Here is a 23,326-nt window from a genome sequence, read left to right as displayed (position 1 = left end):
ATCACATGGTAAACAATATGGAAAATGTTCAGCCAACCACACTATTGTGCAATTTTTTTTCTGCCCTACAATTAATTTTCTCCTGATTTTGAAAAATATTACATGGTAAAAAAAAAGAGAATGCCAATAATAACTTTTCCCACAAAAAAATAACCCCAAGTTTGTTGATGGAACAATAAAAAAAACCCTATGGATCTAAGAGTGTGAAGAGGGAAACGTAAGAAAAAAAAACCACTGCCATGAACCACCCTTTATAAACTAAAAAATTCTGGGCCTGGATATGACTAGCAAAAAATAACAGGCTTACGTGCATAAATACAAGGTGATACATGTAATTGATCTATTTAATGCAGCATGAATATCCAATTTCATTATAACATTTCTTCTGTATGATAATGTTATTCTGTGTACATGGCTGTCAGTACTCTTGCATGTCTGGCGCTTGCAGTTTCTTCACCATGTCCTTCAACATGCTGTTACAGAGAGCAGCATAAGGATTAAGTTGAGCTAACTGTTGCCTGGCAAATTCACTTCCTAGCTTTGCAGCCTTGTGAAAATCTTCTCTAGCCGCTTCATCATTTCCTTTTAGGCGAAATATTAGCCCTCTTTGGACCAGTGCCTGACGTCCTGCAATACCCATTCCTTTACTCAGTTCCACTGCATGATTTAGGTCTTGCAACGCCCCTAGAAGAAAACAGAAAACAATTGATTTTTGTATATTTTGGTATCCTGTACTAGGTTGCTGAATGTTGTTGAAATGCAAAGCCATTAACATCATGGGTTAATGTCATATGTAAACATGATTTTATTAATTTAGATTAAGAACATAGATTTTTGTACTCTGTTTCCTCATTTCCTGCATGTGAAGCAATACAATGTAGCATGCCTTGTTTTCTTATCACCTAATTCAGAAAAAGTACATAAAAGGGTATTCCGGGTAAATTGATAAAAAGTTTATGGAAAGGGTTAACCACAACAGAACATGATGCATCAACAGACAACCCTGGCAAACCGACCTGACCAAACAACTAAGGTGAGTGTGCAGGGCTGCTGAGCAGCGCTGGAAGAGAACTCACTCCAAGGAGAGCTTACAGACATACAGGCGAGCACTCCTTGGACTAATTTACTTTCCTCATATCTTCTTTGTGTCATAACCCTAGGCAACTTAACACTAACTCACCTCTCCGCCATCACTGAAGAACGTCTCTCCAAACTACTCTCCACATCACACCTCAGCACCTGCGTACTTGACCCAATCCCATCCCACCCTTTCCCAAACCTTTTCCACCCTTTCCCAAACCTTTCCTCATCATCTACATGTATCTCTAACTACTGGCATCTTTCCATCTCCATATAAACAAGCAACCATCCTACCTATCCTTAACCCTTTGAGGACCAGGCCCAAAATGACCCAGTGGACCGCGCAAATTTTGATCTTAGTGTTTTCGTTTTTCCCTCCTCCCCTTCTAAGAGCTCTAGCACTCTCAGTTTTCTATCTACAAGCCATGTAAGTGCTTGTTTTTTACAGGAATAGTTGTACTTTGTAATGGCGTCATTCATTTTACCATAACATGTATGATGGAATTCCAAATATATTATTTATGAAGATATAAATAGGTGAAATCGTAAAAAAGAATGCAATATGGTAACGTTTGGGGGGTTCCTGTGTCTACGTAATGCACTATATGGTAACAGCGACATGATACTATTATTCTATAGTTCAGCCCGAACACAACCATATGCAGGTTACACAGATTCTCTAATGTTATATATGTATTTTTTTTATGAAATCCTTTTTTTGGCAATTAAATATTAATAAAATGGGCCTATTGTGACGCTTATAACGGTTTTATTTTTTCACCTATGGGGCTGTATGGGGTGTCATTTTTTCCGCCATGATCTCTAGTTTTTATTAATACCATATTTGTGAAGATCGGACGTTTTTATCACTTTTTATTGATTTTTTAAAAATATATAATGTAACATAAAATCGGTAATCTGCGCACTTTTTCCCCTCTTTTCGTGTACGCCGTTTACCGATCACAATGACGCTTGTTATATTTTAATAGACCGGACAATTACGCACGCTACGGTATATTATATGTTTATCTATTTATTTATTTTTACATTTTTTTTTAATATAATGGGAAAGGGGGGTGATTTCAACTTTTATTGGGGGAGGGGTTTTGGGGTAGTGTATTGGTGTTTTTAACTTTTTTTTTTTACACATTTGAAGTCCCTTTGGGGGACTTCTACATACACTACTTAGATTTTTACACTGACCATTGCTATGCCATAGGCATAGCATTGATCAGTGTTATCGGCGATCTGCTTATTGAGCCTTCCTGTGCAGGCTCAGTGTAGCAGATCGCCGATCGGACCGCACGGAGGCAGGTGAGAGACCTCCGGCGGTCCGTTTCAACGATCGGGACCCCCGCAGTCACACTGCGGGGGTCCCGATCGGTAAGTGACAGAGGACTCCCCCTGTCACTTACACTTAAACGCCGCGATCGCGGCGTTTAAGGGGTTAATGACACGCGGCAGCGCGATCGCTGCAGCGTGTCATTACCGGTGAGGTCGCGGCTGCTCACTGCAGCCGGCCCCCACCTGCTATGAAGCGTGCTCCGCTCCGGAGCGCGCTTCATAGCGGGAGAAACACCCAGGACGTATAGTTACGTCATGGGTCGTCTGGGGACAGACTTCCATGACGTAACCCTACGTCCAGGGTCGTCTAGGGGTTAAAGGGGTTGGCCACTTTATAGTAAAATTGCTCAGTGTTGCTCAGTATTAGTAACTGTACACACTGCACTTACTAACAGCAGCTCCCTGTGTACCTTATAGAGCTAATATCAGACTCCCCTCCTCCAGGCTGGGCTGCCCTGCTCTGTGGTGTTTTGGTCCATAAGATTGCTGACATGCAGGGCCATCTTAACAGCTTTATGGGCCCCTGGGCAGAGGTGCGAATTGGGCCCCACCCCCCCGCGGCCGCCGCCATCGAAACCCTCCCATCTTTGCAACCCCGCCCCTAGCCAGTACAATTACGTACAATAAAAAATACAAATTATTGTTAACATAAACTTTAATTCACAACACAGTCTTTCAGCAACGCAAAAACAAAAAATAACCGTGCGTGCATGCCTCACCAAACCAGACCAGGTTGGCTTCAAAGTATCCAAAAAAACGCAATGGAGACAGCACTTCCAACAGCAATCTGCAGGGTTTATTGTCACACCAGTGCAACATGTCTCATATATACAGAGGGGCAACAACATGATTATTATATATGAGAACCATGTTGTCTCCCTGTATGTATACTGTATAATACAATATACAGGGAAACAACACGGCTTATATATAGAGAAGGGCAAAACAACATCTCATATATACAGAGGGGCAACAACATGACTATTATATATGAGCACCATGTTGTTTCCCTGTATACAGAATACAGGGAAACAACATGGTTCATATATAATATAATAGTCATGTTGTTGCTCCTCTGTCTATATGAGACATGTTGTTTTGCCCTTCTCTATATATATGCCAGATAACAAGCAACAAATATTACCACCGCATACTGACTAACACCACCGCTGCTACTGACTAATCCACTGTACACAGATCACTATCACCTCATCCAGTCATATAGAGGTACCCAGCTCTACACAGGTTCTGTACACCATATACATTACAGTGCAGATACATCAAGTGACTCACATGGGACGTCTTCTCTGATCGGAGTTCTTTCCTTTTCATCTTCTTTTCCATTTGCCCTGTGCCGTTATGAGAACTTCTCCGAGCCACGAATCCACAGAATCTGCCAGACAGACATATTAGGCTCCACACTCTGTCACCATCCTCATCTCTCTACACACTGCACATCTGTATTGGCCCCTTATAGATCGCTCCCCCTGTATTACCCCCTTATAGATGGCTCCCCCCTGTATCCCCCCCCTTATAGATGGCTGCCCCCTGTATCCCCCCCCCCCCTTATAGATGGCTCCCCCCTGTATCCCCCCCTTATAGATGGCTCCCCCTGTATCCCCCCCGTATAGATGGCTCCCCCTGTATCCCCCCCGTATAGATGGCTCCCCCTGTATTACCTCCTTATAGATGGCTCCCCCTGTATTACCCCCTTATAGATGGCTCCCCCCTGTATTACCCCCTTATAGATGGCTCCCCCTGTATTACCCCCTTATAGATGGCTCCCCCCTGTATTACCCCCTTATAGATGGCTCCCCCTGTATCCCCCTATAGATGGCTCCCCCCTGTATCCCCCCTATAGATGGCTCCCCCCTGTATCCCCCTTATAGATGGCTCCCCCGTATTCCCCCCTATAGATGGCTCCCCCTGTATCCCCCCTATAGATGGCTCCCCCCTGTATCCCCCCTATAGATGGCTCCCCCCTGTATCCCCCCTATAGATGGCTCCCCCCTGTATCCCCCCTATAGATGGCTCCCCCCTGTATCCCCCCTTATAGATGGCTCCCCTGTATTCCCCCCCTATAGATGGCTCCCCCTGTATCCCCCCTATAGATGGCTCCCCTCTGTATCCCCCCCTATAGATGGCTCCCCTGTATTCCCCCTTTATAGATGGCTCCCCCTGTATCCCTCCTATAGATGGCTCCCCCCTGTATCCCCCCTATAGATGGCTCCCCCCTGTATCCCCCCTTATAGATGGCTCCCCCGTATTCCCCCCCTATAGATGGCTCCCCCTGTATCCCCCCTATAGATGGCTCCCCCCTGTATCCCCCCCTATAGATGGCTCCCCCCTGTATCCCCCTATAGATGGCTCCCCCCTGTATCCCCCCCTATAGATGGCTCCCCCGTATTCCCCCTTATAGATGGCTCCCCCTGTATCCCCCCTATAGATGGCTCCCCCTGTATCCCCCCCTATAGATGGCTCCCCCCTGTATCCCCCCTTATAGATGGCTCCCCCGTATTCCCCCCCTATAGATGGCTCCCCCTGTATCCCCCCTATAGATGGCTCCCCCCTGTATCCCCCCCCTATAGATGGCTCCCCCCTGTATCCCCCCTATAGATGGCTCCCCCCTGTATCCCCCCTATAGATGGCTCCCCCCTGTATCCCCCCTATAGATGGCTCCCCCTGTATCCCCCCTATAGATGGCTCCCCCCTGTATCCCCCCTATAGATGGCTCCCCCCTGTATCCCCTCTATAGATGGCTCCCCCTGTATTCCCCCTTATAGATGGCTCCCCCTGTATCCCCCCTATAGATGGCTCCCCCGTATTCCCCCCCTATAGATGGCTCCCCCCTGTATCCCCCCCTATGGATGGCTCCCCCTGTATCCCCCCTATAGATGGCTCCCCCCTGTATCCCCCCCCTATAGATGGCTCCCCCGTTTTCCCCCCTTATAGATGGCTCCCCCCGCACAGCAGATAAAAAAACAAACACCCATCTCACCTACCAGCGCTCCCCCATCGCTGCTTCCTCTCCTCTTCTGCCCCTGGCTGATGCGTCGCTCCCTGGGGGATTCTTCGGGAGCGCACACATCCGGAAGCTCAGTGTGCGCCCAGGCCGTGACTTCCGGTACAGGAAACGCCAGCGACGCGCACTAAGGTTCCTGATGCGTGCGCTCCCTGGGAATCCCCCAGGGAGCAACGCATCAGCCCGGGCCGGATTTCCTCTTGCGACCGCAAGCAAGAAAGTGCTTGCGGTTGCAAGAGAAGGGGAAAGGGGGGCGCAGGGCCGTCTTACCCAGCAGGGGCCCCCTAGGACGCAAGGGCCCCCGGGCAGCAGCCTACCATGCCCAATGGGTAAAACGGCCCTGCTGACATGGAGGAGCATGTGACCATGCCCCGCCCCCCAGTGTCCACCACTGAGCCTGTATATGTCTATGGAGGACACAGCGGACAGGGCCTGGTCACATGCTCGTCCATGTCGGCCATTTTATGGACTTAAACAAAACAGAGCAGGGCATCACAGCCTGGAGGAGGGGAGTCTGATATTAGCTCTATGAGGTACACAGGGAGCTGCTGTCAGTATATACAGTGAGTACACTTACTAATACTTTGTACCGACCTATTTTACTATAAAGTGGCCAACTCCTTTAAAAAGCCATCCCTTGACCCTGACTCCTTATCCAGCTATCGCCTCATCTCCCTTTGCCTCAAAACTCCTGGACCAACATGTCTATCATGTACTATCCTGCTACTTTTCACCCAACTCACTCTTCGACCCCATGCAATCTGGCTTCCACTTTCACCCCTCCACAGAAACTGCCCTCACCAAAGTGGCCAACCTGCTAACTGCCAAAGCCTCATGCCAATACTCTGTACTCCTTCTCCTTGATCTATCCCCTGCCTTCAACACAGACGACTATTCCCACAAACTCTTTCATCCCATGGCGTCACTAGCTCAGCCCTCTCCTGGATCTTCTCCTTCCTTTCTAACCGCACTTTCAGTGTCTCCCACTCCCAGGCCACCCCCTCTCCTTGTCCCCTCACTGCCAGTGTCCCCAAACACTCTGTACTCAGCCACTTCTCTTCTCTATCTATATCTTTGGCCTAAAAACACACCTCTATGCTGATGACACTCAAATCTAGCTCTCCAGTTTGGATGTCACCTCTCTGCTATCCAGAGTCCCAGAGTGTCTATCGGCTACAGTATATCTTCTTTTTTCTCCGCCCCGCTTTCTAAGGCTATGTTCACACTACGTAAAAGTAAGGCCGTTGTTGCACATTGCCTTGTCTTCTATGGGATCCCGGCGGAGCGTATGGACATAGCATCCCGTGCGGCCCCGCAAATAAGTGACATGTCAGTTTTCAATGAATTGCGGCCGTAGGAAACCCTGTCAGTTAACACAATAAAGCGAGCAGCTCCGGCCGCTTGCTTCATTGTGTGCAGGGGGACGTTCTGATGTGGGCGCACACTGATGCTCCCGCATCAGAACACTGCGGCCGGAGAGATCATCCGACCGGTACTTAAGTACCGGCCGGGATGATCCGGGCAGAGACCGGCCGTTCCGTAGCACGGAACAACCGGTCTCATACGTAGTGGGAACATAGCCTAAAACTTAACATGGACAAAACAGAACTAATTATAGTGCTTGAAAAAGCACTATATTGTAATCTGTATTCTTCTTCCGTTTCTTTTTCTTCCAGCTATTATTCTGTGATTAATACAGCCCGAACCGATTTGTTCACAAACTCTGTTCAAACTGCGTTTCTAAGCCCTTGGCGGTGAGAGGTGTGCTATTTTTTTTTTGGTTTCAATCGGAATTGTCGTTTTTACGTTTACGTTTAAAGACCCCTAATTTCCCATAGAAAATAATGGCCGCACTCTAAACGCTAACAGCTAATCACAGCACATATGCAAATAGCTGAAATATAGCAGCCAATAGGAACTCTAAGTCAATGCATTACAACATCCACACAGTCACATGTCCACTATTGGTGTTTGTTTACATAAAGAACTTCCAGGTCAGCAGTGACATCACAGCTCTGCAAGCCTATAGCTCCACCCCCTCCTCTCTAAATCTAGCTCCACCCACTCTACCTATAGGCATAGAAATGTCTGTCTTCCTACAAATGTCTTTTGAGCAGCATAGTGGCTCAGTGTCTGCCAATTACTTATCAAATTAACTAGTTTATTTCCCTCTTTTATCTGTTGTAGGACTACAAACCCCAGCACACTTGTACATGTTAGGAGTTGTTGTCCTGGATTACATATACACTACAGTAGCCATCCTACAGGTGGGCAGGGTCTCAATGAGGCAGAATTCTGTTACCTCAGCAAGAATTAGATAGAATGGTGACTGCTATGAGGTGAAGTATCCTCTCTCCTCTCCATATTACACACAGCAGCAGCACTGCCCTAACACTGTACATATATTTACACTACAATAGTAACAATATAGGGGGAGATTAAGCAAAGCCTGTGCAGTGAAGCAGTTACCCAAAACAACCAATCAGATTGCTTCTTTCATTTTTAAAAAGGACTTGGAAAATGAAACCTAGAATCTGACTGGTTGCTATGGGTAACTGCTTCCCTGTTCCTCTGCACAAGTTTTGATAAATCACCCCCATAGTTCCTTTATTATAGTGCTTGAAAAGCACTATATTGTAATCTGTATTCTTCTTCTTCCAGCCATTTTTCTGCGCGTAATACAGCCCAAACAGCTATGTGCATAGACTCCATTCAAACTGTGTTTCGAAGCCCTCGGCGCTATTTTTTGTTTCGATCGGATTTGTCGTTTTTGAGAAATTTACGTTTAAAGACCCCTAAGTTCCCATAGAAAATAATGGCCCATCTATATCATAAAAATGTAAGTCTGTCTGTCTGTCCCAAATAAACTTCCAAACGCCTGAACCGTTTGACCCCAAATTTGGCACACAGATACATTGGGTGCCCGGGAAGGTTATTGCGAAGGTCCCGTCCCAGCCAGATGTACAGGAGGGGAGGGGGAGGGGAAAGAGTGCTCCATAGAGATGAATGGGAAAATCTCCTCACTGCAAACACAGGTGATATGATTAGCTGCAGTTTTGCACTGAGGAAACGTCAGTTGGAAGCCTTAGCAACCAATAGGATTATTACTTTCATTTTCACAGGGAGCAATGGTTGCTAGGGAAGCTGCCTCACAACATCCACAGTAATAACTGGTAGACCCCCTACTCCATCTATACAGTATATGTATATACAGGGCACTACACGTATACCAATCTGTGACTGGGTAACACCGGCACACCAAACCTGACCAATACCGCCATACTGTGACTGGATAACACCATCATATCAGACCTGACCAATACCGCCATACTGTGACTGGATAACACCGCCACACCAGACCTGACCAATACTTCCATACCGTGACTGGATAACACCGCCACACCAGACCTGACCAATACTACCATACTGTGACTGGGTAACACTGTCATAACACACCTGACCAATACCACCATACTATGACTGGAAGAAACTGCTATACCAGACCTGACCAATACCGCCATACTGTAACTGGATAACACTGTCATACCACACCTGACCAATACCGCCATACTGTGACTGGATAACACTGCCATACCACACCTGACCAATACCGCCTTACTATGACTGGATAACACTGCCATACCAGACCTGACCAATACTGCCATACTGTGACTGGATAACACTGCCATACCACACCTGACCAATACCGCCATACTGTGACTGGATAACACCACTATACCAGACCTGACCAATACCGCCACATTGTGACTGGAGAACACCGCCACACCAGACCTGACCAATACCACCATACTGTGACTGGATAACACCGCCATACCAGACATGACCAATACCGACACACTGTGACTGAATAACACTGCCATACCAGACCTGACCAATACCGCCATACTGTGACTGGATAACACCGCTATACCAGACCTGACCAATACCGCCATACCCCCCTCGAAAAGACACCAGATTTTCTGTAGTGTATAGGTTCCCCTCGCACCAGACTATGGGTGCCTAATGGTAAATACGACCCTGCAGGTATACAGGACACTACAGGTATACAGGACCCCAAAACTATACACTACAGGTGCACAGGACCTCCACCAACTATATACTACAGGTATACAGGACCCCAAAACTATACACTACAGGTATACAGGACCTCCACCAACTATATACTTCAGGTATACAGGACCTCCACCAACTATATACTACAGGTATACAGGACCCTAAACTAAACACTACAGGTATACAGGACCCCAAAACTATACCCTACAGGTATACAGGAACTCCACCAACTATATACTACAGGTATACAGGACCCCAAACTATACACTACAGGTATACAGGACCCCAAACTATACACTACAGGTATACAGGACCTTCACCAACTGTACACTGCAGGTATACAGGACCTCCCTCAACTATACACTACAGTTATACAGCCCCCCCCCAACTACACACTACAGGTATACAGGACCTCCCGAACTATACACTATAGGTATACAGCCCCCCCCCAACTATGCACTACAGATATGCGAGACCCCTAAAAACTATACATTGTGGGTATACAGAACCCCTCCAACTATGCACTACTGGTATACACTGATTAACTTAGATGAAACAATACCTTTAGCTTGGCCTCCTGGGCACCTTAGAACAAATCTAATTAACACACTGACACTTTATACCCGGGCAGGGCCGGGTACATTTTCTATTTGAAAATAATGGCCACACTCTAACCACTAACAGCCAATCACAGCACATATGCAAATAGCTGAAATATAGCAGCTCTAAGGTCTTGTCAGGCAATGTCTCACAACATCCACAGTCACATGTCCACTATTGGCCAATAGAAGATGTGGAAGGTCCTTAACGATTTTGTCTCACTGACATGAGTAAGATTATCATGGTAACCAAGCAATGATCTTCACCATTATAAGTAGCAGAGTTCAGTAAGTAAAGTAGCAGAGCTGAGGCAGCCATGTAACAGGGAGGGTACCTAAACCGCTCTTAAAGGGACAGTACCCAAGCCGCTCTCAAAGGGACGGTACCCAAATCACTCTTAAAGGGACGATACCCAAGCCGCTCTTAAAAGGACGGTACTTAAGCCACTCTTAAAGGGACGGTACCCAAGCCGCTCTTAAAGGGACAATAATCAAGCCGCTCTTAAATGGACGGTACCCAAGCCGCTCTTATAGGGGCGGTACCCAAGCAGCTCTTAACCTCTTAAGGACCCATGACGTACCGGCACGTCATGGATCACTGTCACTTAAGGACCCATGACGTGCCGGTACGTCATCCCTTTAAACGGGCGCCGCGGCCGGCCGGGTCCCGATCGGGGGAGATAGCCTGCTATAATACATAGCAGGCCATCTCTCCCTGTCGGCATGGAGGGTTGTTAACCCCCCCCCATGCCGACGATCGCCGCTATTGGCTGATAAGCCCATAGCGGCGATCGGAACCTTTCCGGGCCATCGGTGGCCCGATGACCCGGAAAAAAATGGCGGTCGGTGCTGTCCGAGGACGGCACCGACCGCCATTACTGTAAAAAGTAATGGTGGTCACGGTACCACCGTCCCGATCGCCGTGAACGGCCGGCCAGCCGGCCGGCCGTTCACGGCGATCAAAGTCCCCACAAGTAATAAATACCTGCTCCGGACCCCTCAGCTAGGTAGCTGAGGGGTCCGGAGCAGGTATTTGTACATTACTCACCTGTCCCGGGGTCCTGATCGGCGTCTTCCGGGTTCCCGGCGTCCTCTTCATCTTCGGCTTCTTCCGTGAGTCCCGATCGGCTGTTTCCGGCTCCAGCGTCGTCTATTTTCGTATTTTTCCGGCTCCAGCGTCGTCTATTTTCGGATCTTGCGCTCTGCTGCCCCCTAGCGGCTGATAAGTGTAATACACGTATCAGCCACTACAGGGATGTTCAGAATGTAGTAAAAAAAAAAAAATTTTTCCCAATTTTTTTTTTTTCTATTTTCCGCACCCTATCGCCGCTGAGTGTTGATCAGCATCGCACGAAAGTGCGCTGCTAATCAGCAACTCCTCCTTTTTGGCGTAGGGTGTTTTTTTTTTATATCCTACTGCCACGGTCTGCTTATAAGTGCCGAACATAAGTGCGGCATTCATCAGCAACACCATTTTTGGCGTAGGTTTTTTTTTGTATACTTACTGTAAAAAACACGTAAAAAAACACTACATTACACCACACTACATTGAATAAAGTTTTACACTACACCACTACATACCCCATATACCAATCCCCATATAAAGATGGCCCCCAGGGTGTTTTCGGTGTCGGACGCATACATTATTATTGCCTCCGACACCGAAACAGCCAGTGAGGATGAATTGGGGGGATCCTTCTTTCCTCCATTCATCCTCATCCTCCTCATCATCCAGTGACGTGTCTGGGAGTAGCGTAGCGTACGCTGCCCCCCAGACACGTCTTTTCCGCCAGTACCGTCCCAATAAGAGATGACGGTATGGCGTGAAATTCTACAAACTCTGTGAGAGTACCTCAGGGTACACTTACAGATTTAGGGTACGTGCACACTGCGGAATGGCGAAGGATAACCCTTCGTGCATTCCGCAGCTGGCACCCGCCGGCGGACTGATGCAGGGGCGCGTCTCCGCCTGTGTCATAGACTCTATCCTATGCATGGGCGGATTCCATTATCCGTCATTCCATCAACACGTTGGACGCAGAGCGGAATCCGCCCGTGCATAGAATGGAGTCTACGACACGGACGGAGACGTGCGCCTGCATCAGTCCGCCGGCGGGTGCCAACTGCGGAATGCACAAAGGGTTATCCTTCGCGATTCCGCAGTGTGCACGTACCCTTAGAGTGTATGAAGGAAGGGACACCCGAATCCAGCCGCCAGATGCCCCCCCCCCCATCCTCGGAGTTAGTGGGGAGATCGTCCGGGAACTGATCTTCCCACTGCTGGATAAAGGTCACCACCACCCGTACGGGGATAACTTTTATACCAGCACCCCCTCTTCTGGTCCCTCGCTGCCTGAGCTACTGTAGCTTGCGGCACGATCCGAACATATCAGAAATAGTAATAGCGCCCTAATATTTAGCAGCCATGGAGCGGACCCAGCGCTTCTGGATATGAAGGACCCCGTATCGCACCAGGACAACATTTTCCAGGTGACGTCCCCCACACTGGAGAACAGGAGACCCCAGAAGAAGTGCAGAGTGTGGGGTAACAGGGGGATCAGGAAGGACACCATTTACCAGTGTGACACCTGTCCTGATCCCCCCGGCCTCTGCATACTGGATCGCTCCAAGGCGCACTACACGTCATTGGGGTTCTACATTATCTAAATTCTGTCCCTTATTCCTATTTCAGGGGTCACGTTGATCCAGGGATTATTCTGATCGCCATTATGGAGTCGGGAAGGAATTTTTCCCCTGTGATGAGGCTACTGTCGTCTGCCTCACGAGGGGTTTTTGCCTTCCTCTGGATCAACACAGGTTGAATTTGATGGACACCTGTCATTTTCAACCTTATAAACTAATAATTGGCCTAATACCCCCAAATAAATTAGAATTGTCCCTTTTCCCCAGCTAAGTAGGTATGGCTGCCATTCCCATTAGAGGAGGCCATGATGCAATTACAAAGCCTCTGTGCGGCCAGGACAGTAGAAACCCCCCACAAGTGACCCCATTCTGGAAACTACACCCCATAAGGAATCTAACAAGTGGGGCAGCGGGTATATGGCCCCCTGGTGACGGCCACATTTGGGACGTGAAAATGAAAAAAATGGTATTTTTTATTTTCACGGCACATGTCCTACACATGTGCCCATCACTAGTGGGGTCCATATGCTCACTGCACCCCTTGTTAGATTCCTTATGGGGTGTAGTTTCCAGAATGGGGTCACTTGTCGGGGGTTTCTACTGTTCTGGCAGCACAGGAGCTTTGTAATTGCGACATGGCCTCCATCCCCCATTCCAGCCTCTAAATGGCGCTCTGTCCTTTTGGTGACTTGCCCTGTGCCCATATGGCAAATTATGTCCACATGTGGGGTATTTTCGTACTCAGGGGAAACTACCCTACACGTTTTGTGTTCATTTTCTTTTTTAACCCCTTGTGGAAATGGAAAAAAATCAAGGCTAGACCAACATTTAGTGTAATTTTTTTAAAATTTTTACTCTAAATCATTGATCTTGTCTTGATTTTTTCATTTTCACAAGGGGTTAAAAGATAAAAAAAAACACAATGTGTAGAGCAATTTCCCCTGAGTACGGAAATACCCCACATGTGGACATAAAGCGCCATGCGGGTGCAGGGTAAGCCTCCAAAGGGAAGGTGCGCCATTTGGTTTTTGAAGGCTGGATTTGGATGGAATGGATTTCGAGGGGCCATGTTGCATTCAAAAGGCCCCTGTGTTGCCAAGACAGTTAAACCCCCCACAAGTGACCCTATTATGGAAACTACACCCCTCAAGGAATGTAACAAGGGGTGTAGTCAGCATATGGACCCCACTGGTGACGGGCACAAATGTGGAACAATGTGGCGTGAAAATGAAATATTAAATTTTTGACACTATAATGTTGGTCTAGCCTTGAATTTATCATTTTCACAAGGGGTTAAAAGAGAAAAAAACACACAAAATGTGTAGAGCAATTTCCCCCGAGTCCGTAAATACCCCACGTGTGGACATAAAGCGCCATGTGGGTGCAGGGCAAGCCTCCCAAGGGAAGGAGCGCCATTTGGATTTTAGAGGTTGGATTTGGCTAGAATGGATGATGAACGCCATGTCGCATTTACAGAGCCCTTGTGCTGCCAAAACACTGTAAACCCCCCACAAGTGACCCCATTCTGGAAACTACACCCCTCAAGGAATCTAACAAGGGGTGCAGTGAGGATATGGACCCCTGGATGACGGGCACATTTGTGCCATGAAAGTGAAAAAATGAAAATTTTCACTTTCACGTCACATTTTTCCACATTTGTGCCCGTCACCAGTGGGGTCCATATGCTCACTGCACCCCTTGTTAGATTCCTTGAGGGGTGTAGTTTCCAGAATGGGGTCACTTGTGGGGGGTTTCCAGTGTCTTGGCAGCACGAGGGCTCTGTAAATGCGACATGGCCCTTGAAATCCATTCCAGTGAAATCCAGCTTCCAAAAGCCAATTGGCGCTCCTTCCCTTTGGAGGCTCGTCCTGCGCCCGCTTGGCACTTTATGTCCACATGTGGGGTATTTCCGTACTCGGGAGAAACTGTGCTACATGTTTTGTGTTTTTTTTTTCCTTTTATCCCTTTGTGAAAATGAAAAATTGAAGGCTAGAACAACATTTTAGTGTAAAAAATACTTTAGTCTTTTTTTCAAGCCATATTGTTTGGAAAATCTGTGAAGCACCTGTGGGGTCCAGATGCTCACCGCACCCCTTGTTACATTCCTTGAGGGGTGTAGTTTTCTAAATGGTGTCCCTTTAGGGGTGTTTTTTAGGTTTTGGCACCCCAGAGCCTCTGCCAACCTGAAGTGGTACAGTCAAAAATGACCAAAAATAACGGAGCCATTGAAATTCACTAGGCGCTCCCTTATATCTGAGGCTTGTGGTTGCGTCAAATAGCGCAATAGGGCCACATATGGGGTATTTCTATAAACTGCAGAAATGGGGCAATCAATATTGGGGTGCATTTCTCTGGTAATAGGTTTATAATTATGAAAAATATTGGATTACAATAAAATCTCTGCACAGAAAATTAAAATTTTCAAATTTCTTACACACTTAGCTTTTATTTCTGTGACTCCCCTAAAGGGTTAAAAAACTTTCTGGATGTGCTTTTGCAGAGTTTAGGGGGTGCAGTTTCTGAAATGGGGTGCTTCGTGAGGCTTTCTAACACACAGTCCCCTCAAATACACTTTAAACCTGAACAGTTCCCTAAAAATATCTGATTTTGAAATTTTACTGAAAATTTGGAAATTTGCTGCTAATGTTTTAAGCTTCCTATTGTCTAAAAAAATGAAATATAGTTTAATAAATGCCGCCAACATAAAGTAGACATGTTGCTAATGCTATTTAATATATAATTTATGTGGTATAACCATTTTCTGTATAAGCAGAAAAGTTTTAAAGTTGGAAAAATGCATTTTTTCACAATTTTTCACGCTATTTTGGGTTTTTTCATAAAGATTCGTTATAAGTATCGACTCCAATTTACAAGAAATGTGAAGTACAATATGTCACGAGAAAACAATCTCAGAATCAGCCGGATAGGTAAAAGCATCCCGAAGTTATTAATGAATAAAGTGACACTGGTCAAATTCATAAAATTTGCTCCGGTCCTTAAGGCCATTTCAGGCCCGGTCCTTAAGGGGTTAAAGGGGCGGTACCCAGGCAGCTCTTAAAGGGGCGGTACCCAGGCAGCTCTTAAAGGGGCGGTACCCAAGACGCTCTTAAAGGGGCGGTACCCAAGCCATTCTTAAAGAGACGATACCCAAGGCGCTGTATAAGGGTAATTACATAAGTCGCTCTTAAAGGGACAGTACCCAGGTCGCTCTTAAAGGGATGGTACCCAAGTCGCTCTTAAAGGGTCGGTACCCAAGTCGCTCTTAAAGTATGGTACCCAGGTCGCTCTTAAAGGGATGGGACCCAAGTTGCTTTTAAAGGGTCCATACCCAAGTCGATCTTAAAGGTATGGGACCCAAGTCACTCTTAACCCCTTAACGACATCGGGCGTATATTTACGCCTTGATGCTGGTAAGGACGTTCAGAGCGGGGCCGCGCGGCGACCCCGCTCTGAACCGCGGCGGTCCTGGGTGCCGCTTCTAGCCCGGGACCGTAGGTATTAGCATCTGACCGTGCCCGCTAATACAGTAATCAGATGCAGCTGTCAAACATGACAGCTGCATCCGATTACCGGACGCAGCACTTCCCTGGTGTCTAGTGGCGGAGATCGCTCCTCCGGGATGTTATCCCGGAGGAGCGATCTCCGTTTCTGAAGCCGGCCGGGGACCGCTCCAAGATGGCGCCGTCCCCGACTCGGCACTCGTTTACTTCCGGCTGCAGCAGCCGAAAGCAAACGAGTGCCTATCTCATGGATCTCTGCAGCATATCTATGCTGCAGAGATCTCTATGAGAGATCAAAGCACTTATACTAGAAGTCCCCCAGGGGGGCTTCTAGTATAAGTGTAAAAGTAAAAAAAAAGTGTTGTTAATAGTAAAAATCACCCTCCCCTAATAAAAGTCTGAATCACCCCCCTTTTCCCAGGTTATAAATAAAAGTAAATAAATAAATAAACAAACATGTTTGCTATCGCCGCGTGCGTAATCGCCTGAACTATTAATTAATCACATTCCTGATCTCGCACGGTAAATGGCGTCAGCGCAAAAAAATCCCAAAGTGCAAAATTGCGCATTTTTGGTCGCATCAAATCCAGAAAAATTGTAATAAAAAGCGATCAAAAAGTCATATATGCGCAATCAAGATACCGATACAAAGAACACATCATGGCGCAAAAAATGACACCTCACACAGCCCCATAGACCAAAGGATAAAATCGTTATAAGCCTGGGAATGGAGCAGTTTTAAATGACGTATATTTGTTGACAATGGTTTAAATTTTTTACAGGCCATCAGATACAATATAAATTATACATGTTATATATCGTTTTAATCGTAACGACTTGAGGAACATATATAACAAGTCAGTTTTACCCCAGGGTGAATGGCGTAAAAACACATTTCCCCCAAATAAACAAAATGCTTTTTTTTTTTCAATTTCACCACACTTTGAATTTTTTTCTGGTTTCGCAGTGTACTTTATGCAAAATTTCAGCCTGTCATTGCAAAGTACAATTAGTGACGCAAAAAATAAAGGCTCATGTGGGTTTCTAGGTGGAAAAATGCAAGTGCTATGGCCTTTAAGCACAAGGAGGAAAAAACTAAAACGCAAAAATCGAAATTGGCCCTGTCCTTAAGGGGTTAAAGGGACCCAAGTCGCTCTAAATGGGTCCCTTTAAGAGCGACCCGGGTCCCTTTAAGAGCGATCTGGGTCCCTTTAAGAGCGACCTAAGTGCCTTTAAGAGCGACCCGGGTCCCTTTAAGAGTGAAACGAGTACCTTTAAGAGCGACTTGGGTCCCTTTAAGAGCGATCTGGGTCCCTTTAAAGGGAACCAATCACCGGAAAAACGCATATAGAGCTTTTGAAATGTGCTGTTAGAGCACACAGCACACTTGCCACACGTGTTTCCATAGCCTCCGTGCCTTCCCAGTGTAAGCCGCAAAGTAACTTTATAAAACTGGCGCCCTGTATGCTAATTACCTGAGGTAGTCACCTGGGCGGTGTTCGGCTAGCAGGTAGTCACGGTCCCCTGGGCGTTCTTCCGCTGTAATCACGCCCCCTCTGGGCGTGATTCAAATGGCCGAGTAGCTGTGACATTCTGATGCCGGACGCCGCCGCACATGCGCAGTGCAGCCGCTTCCATTCCCGCGGTACTGCGCCTGTGCAGAATAGCCTCGAATAGCCTGTTAGCCGGAGTTCGAGGCTATTCTGCACAGGCGCAGTGCAACCGGAATGGAAGCGGCTGCACTGCGCATGTGCGGCGGAGTCCGGCATCAGTACGTAAGGGCGCCGACGTTGGGCACGGCGCGCTCCCGAGTGACGCCACAGCCACGCTGCCATTTGAATCACGCCCAGAGGGGGCGTGATTACAGCGGAAGAACGCCCAGGGGACCGTGACTACCTGCTAGCCGAAAACCGCCCAGGTGACTACCTCAGGTAATTAGCATACAGGGCGCCAGTTTTATAAAGTTACTTTGCGGCTTACAGGGGGAAGGCACGGAGGCTATGGAAACACGTGTGGCGAGTGTGCTGTGTGCTCTAACAGCACATTTCAAAAGCTCTATATGCTTTTTTCCAGTGATTGGTTCCCTTTAAGAGCGAAATGGGTCCCTTTAAGAGGGAAATGGGTCCCTTTAAGAGCAACCAGGGTCCCTTTAAGAGCGACCTGGGTCCCTTTAAGAGCGATCTGCGTCCCTTTAAGAGCGACCTAAGTGCCTTTAAGAGCGACCTGGGTCCCTTTAAGAGCGAAATGGGTCCCTTTAAGAGCGAAATGGTTCAGCATGTCCAAAGTGCGGCCCGCGTTCCGAACTTTTACGGCCCCCCAGGTATCCGGCAGCAACAGATACCTTGCGCCACGCCACTCTAGTGCACAGAAAAGGAAAGAGATTTCGACTTTCCTTTCCCGTGCACTAGAGCAGTGTTTTTCAACCAGTGTGCCGTGGGCGCCGTCCCCCTCACCTACTGGCCCAGACGTGCTCCTCCAATCAGTGGAGACCACGCACCACGCTCCCGGTCTCCCCTGATTGGAGGAGCACGTCCGGGCCAGTAGGTGAGGGGGACAGCGCCCGCGGAGAGCATCTCAAGGAAGGTGAGCAGGGATGGGGGAGAAACAGGAGAGAAGCAGGGGGGAGAGAAACATGGGGATGGGGGATAAGCAGGGGGGGAGAAACATGGGGATGGGGGATAAGCAGGGGGGAGAGAAACATGGGGATGGGGGATAAGCTCCGGTAAAGATGGCTGCTGATTCTTTACTACTACGCCCATCATCTCCTTCTCTGCTTGCCTCCTCCCCCGTGCTGCCTCCTCCTCCGCCGCCGCCGCCGATCTCCGTCTGCAATGCAGGGAGATCAGCTAGCAGTTCCCTGCTGCTAGCTGATCTCCCTGTGTTGTGTCTCCTCCTCCCCCAGGCCCCCTTTGCCATCCTGACACCCTCCCACCCTGCTGACAACCTCCCTCCCTCCCACCCTGCTGACAACCTTCCTCCCTGCTGACAACCTCCCTCCCTCCCACCCTGCTGACAACCTCCCTCCCTCCCACCCTGCTCACAACCTCCCTCTCTCCCACCCTGCTGACAACCTCCCTCCCTGCTGACAACCTCCCACCCTCCTGACAACCTCCCTCCCTGCTGACAACCTCCCACCCTGCTGACAACCTCCCTCCCTGCTGACAACCTCCCTGCTGACAACCTCCCACCCTCCCTCCCTGCTGACAACCTCCTAACCTCCCTCCCACCCTCCCTGCTGACACCCTCCCTCCCTGCTGACACCCTCCCTCCCTGCTGACAACCTCCCACCCTCCCTCCCTGCTGACAACCTCCCACCCTCCCTGACTGCTGACACCCACCCACCCTCCCTCACTGCTGACACCCTCCCACCCTCCCTCCCTGCTGACACCCTCCCTCCCTCCCTGCTGAAACCCTCCCTCCCAGCTGACACACTCCCACCCTCCCTCCCTCCCTGCTGACACCCTCCCTCCCTCCCTGCTGACACACTCCCACCCTCCCTGCTGACACCCTTCCACCCTCCCTCCCTGCTGACACCCTCCCTCCCTGCTGACACCCTTCCACCCTCCCTCCCTGCTGATGGCACCCTCTTGCTGCCACCAACCCTGTCCTTGCTGCCACCCACCCTCTCCTGACTGTCACCAACCCTCCCTGATGCCACCCACCATCTCCTTATTGCCACCCACCGTCCCTGCTGCCACCCACCCTCTCCTGATTGCCACCCTACCTCTCCTGACTGACACCCACCTTCCCTGCTGCCACCGCCTGTCCTGCCACCCTCTCCACTGCCACCCTCTCTTCTCTTACCCTCTCCCCTCCATCCTGCCGCCACTCTTCTACTACCCAACCGCTCTGCTGTCAGCCACCCTCTCCGCTGCCACCCTCTCTTCTCTTACCCTCTCCCCTCCGTCCTGCCACCCTCTCCTCTTACCCTCTCTTGTCTCCTCTTACCCTCTCCTGCCACCCTTTCCTTTTTCCTGCCACCCTCACCCCTGGATCGGTGGTGAATAGTGTCCCCTGCCTCTGCCCTCTTCTGTTTTTTTTTCTTTTCTTTTCCTTTTCCCTCGGTGTACCCCAAACGAGAAAAAAAAGTTAATAACACAAATAAAATGTAAAAACAGTACATAAAACACGCACACTAACACTTTCACGTGTAAAAGCATAACACTAACACACCCCTCTAAGGGTACTTTCACACACACACACGATCCGCAGTGGAGTGCATCCCTTTGAGAATACATACACGCAGTGGGATTGACATCCCCCTGCGTGTATGTAAGTTAACCCCCCGGTGGCCTCCTCGGCAGGACTTCTGGCTCAGCCAATCAGTGGCAGACACCGGGATCCCCGAAGCAAGCCAGAGCGGGGAGGAGGTGATTTATGCTCCGGCCTCCAGGGGGGTTAACTTACATACACGCAGCGGGATGTCAATCCCGCTGCGTGTATGTATTCTTATAGGGATGCACTGACACTGTATCCCAGCTTCCAAAATCCAAATTGCGCTCCTTCCCTTTGGAGGCTTTCCGTGTGCTGGCTTTGCACTTTGTGTCCACATGTGGGGTATTCCTATAATCGGGGGAACGTTTTAGTGTAAAAAATTTAATTTTTCATTTTCACGGCACATTGTTCCACATCTGTGTCTGTCACCAGTGGGGTCCATATGCCCACTATACCCCTTGTTAGATTCCTTGAGGGGTGTAGTTTCCATAATGGGGTTACTTGTGGGGTGTTTCCACTGTTATGACAGTACGATGGCTCTGTAAACCCGACATGGCCTCCGTCCTCCATTCTGGCCAAATTCAGCTTCCAAAAGCCAAACGATGCTCCTTCCTTTTGGAGGCCTGTCCTGCGCCCGCATGATACATTATGTCCCCATGTGGGGTATTTTTGTACTCGGGGGAAATTTCTCTACAAGTTGTATGGTTTTTTTTCCCTTTAACCCCTTGTCAACCTGAAAAATTTAAGGCTAGACCAAGTTTTAGTGTAAAAAAAAATATTTTTTTTTCAATTTCACGACACATTGTGTCTGTCACCAGTGGGGTCCATGTGCTCACTATACCCCTTGTTACATTCCATAAGGGGTGTAGTTTCCTAAATGGTATCCCTTTAGGGGTGTTTGTTAGGTTTTGGCACCCCAGAGCCTCTGCCAACCAGAAGTGGTACTTTGAAAATTGGCCAAATGTCAAATAGCGCATTAGGGCCACATATCTTATATTTCTATAAACTGCAGAAGCGGGGCAATAAAAATTGGGGTGCATTTCTCTGGAAATAGGTTTTCTATTATGAGACATATTGCATCACAATATAATTTCTACAAAGAAAATAGAAATTTTCAATTTTCTCACACTCTTAGCTTTTATTTCTGTGACTCACCTAAAGGGTTAAAAAACTTTCTGGAATAGATTTTGAACAGTTTGGGGGTTGCAGTTTCTGAAATAGGGTGCTTTGTGGGGCTTCATAATGTACAGCCCCCCTCAAATACACTTCAAACATGAACTGATCCCTTGAAAAATCAGATTTTGAAATTCTTATAAAAATTTTAAAAAATGCTGCTAAACTTTGAAGCTTTCTATTGTCTTAAACAATTGAACGAAAGTTTAATAAATGCCGCCAACATAAAGTAGACATATTGCTAATGCTATTTCATATATAATTTATGTGGCATAACCATTTTCTGTATAAGCACAACATTTCAAAGTTAGAAAAATGCAATTTTTCTCAATTTTTCACGTTATTTTGGGGGTTTTCATAAAGATAGGCTGTAAGTATCGACTCAAATTTTCCCGAAATATAAAGTATAACATGTCACGAAAAAACTATCTTAGAATCAGCCGGATAGGTAAAATCATCCCGAGGTTATAAATGGATAAAGTGACACAGGTCATATTCCTGAAATTTGCTCCGGTCCTTAAAGAGGACCAATCACCTAAAAATCACTATCCCTATTATCAAAGGAAATCTCTCCCTAAGTCTATCTAAGAAGATACAGACTGCCTGTGCAGTCTGTATCTTATCCCTTTACCCAATTCTCTTGCTTGCTGATCGAAGGGCGGGCGCCGCCATCTTGATGACGTCACTTTGCGTTTCACCGCTGGAACGCAAGTGACGTATTCAAGATGGCGTCGCCCGGCCTTCCAGCACCGAACAAGAGGATCAGGTAAAGTATAAGCTACAGACTGTAAAGGCAGTCTATTTATGAAGATACAGATTGCCTTTGCAGTCTGTATCTTATACTTTACCTGTTCCTCTTGTTTGCTGCAGCAAGGCCGGCGCCGCCATCTTGATTACGTCGCTTGCGTTCCACCGCTGGAACGCAAGTGACGTATTCAAGATGGCGGCGCCCGGCATCAGACTGCAACGGACAAGAGGATCAGGTAAAGTATAAGATACAGACTGCAAAGGCAGTCTGTATCTTCATAAATAGACAAAATGAAGATACAGACTGCTGTTGCAGTCTGTATCTTATACTATACCTGTTCCTCTTGTTCGGCCCGGCCGCCGCCATCTTGATTACGCTACTTGCGTTCCACCACTGGAACGCAAATGGCGTAATCAAGATGGCGGCGGCTGGCATTGCTGCCGCTGTGGATGACGGGAGCTTCCTGTCTCGAGCCGGCTCTTTTGAAAAGAGCCAACGCGAGACAGTGAATTGAAAAGTGAAAAAAACAAAAACGCGGCCGAAAAAATAAATAAAAGTATTTACAAATGTTAATAAAATAAATAATTACATTGAATTAGAAAATAAAAATTTTTTAAATTTCTTCCGTGATTGGTTCTCTTTAAGGTCATTTTGGGCTCCGTCCTTAACGGGTTAAGAGCAAAATGGGTTCCTTTAAGAGCAACCTGGGTCCCTTTAAGAGCGACCTGGGTCCTTTAAGAGCAAAATATGTCCCTTTAAGAGCAAAATGGGTCCCTTTAAGAGCAACCTGGGTCCCTTTAAGAGTGAAATTGGTCCCTTTAACAGCGACCTGGGTCCCTTTAAGAGCGAAATGGTTCCCTTTAAGAGCGACCCTGTTCCCTTTAACCCCTAGATGACCCTGGACGTAGGGTTACGTCATGGAAGTCTG

General features: G+C 47.8%; 1 protein-coding gene across 2 annotated transcripts in view; it reads right to left on the bottom strand.

Moving 5' to 3' along the window:
- Window positions 1-326: 326 nt before the first annotated feature.
- TTC36 (tetratricopeptide repeat domain 36) overlaps window positions 327-23,326 on the bottom strand; it is a 340,647-nt gene continuing 317,647 nt past the window's right edge. Inside the window, exons 1-2 of one of the 2 annotated variants that reach the window (XR_011359387.1) lie at window positions 3,718-3,898; window positions 599-684 (exon numbers count right to left, since the gene is read on the bottom strand). Coding sequence is in view for 1 of the 2 variants with exons in the window: in XM_069948985.1 (XP_069805086.1) it covers window positions 419-684 (266 nt within the window). In the remaining variant the exon portion in view is untranslated. Of the gene's footprint in view, window positions 685-3,717; window positions 3,899-23,326 lie in introns of those variants that run through there. The other variant, XM_069948985.1, reaches the window with a different exon arrangement.

Source organism: Dendropsophus ebraccatus, chromosome 12 (genome assembly GCF_027789765.1).
Source record: "Dendropsophus ebraccatus isolate aDenEbr1 chromosome 12, aDenEbr1.pat, whole genome shotgun sequence".
NCBI classification, from domain to species: Eukaryota; Metazoa; Chordata; class Amphibia; order Anura; family Hylidae; genus Dendropsophus; species Dendropsophus ebraccatus.
This window is presented reverse-complemented; position numbering and strand designations above follow the sequence as displayed.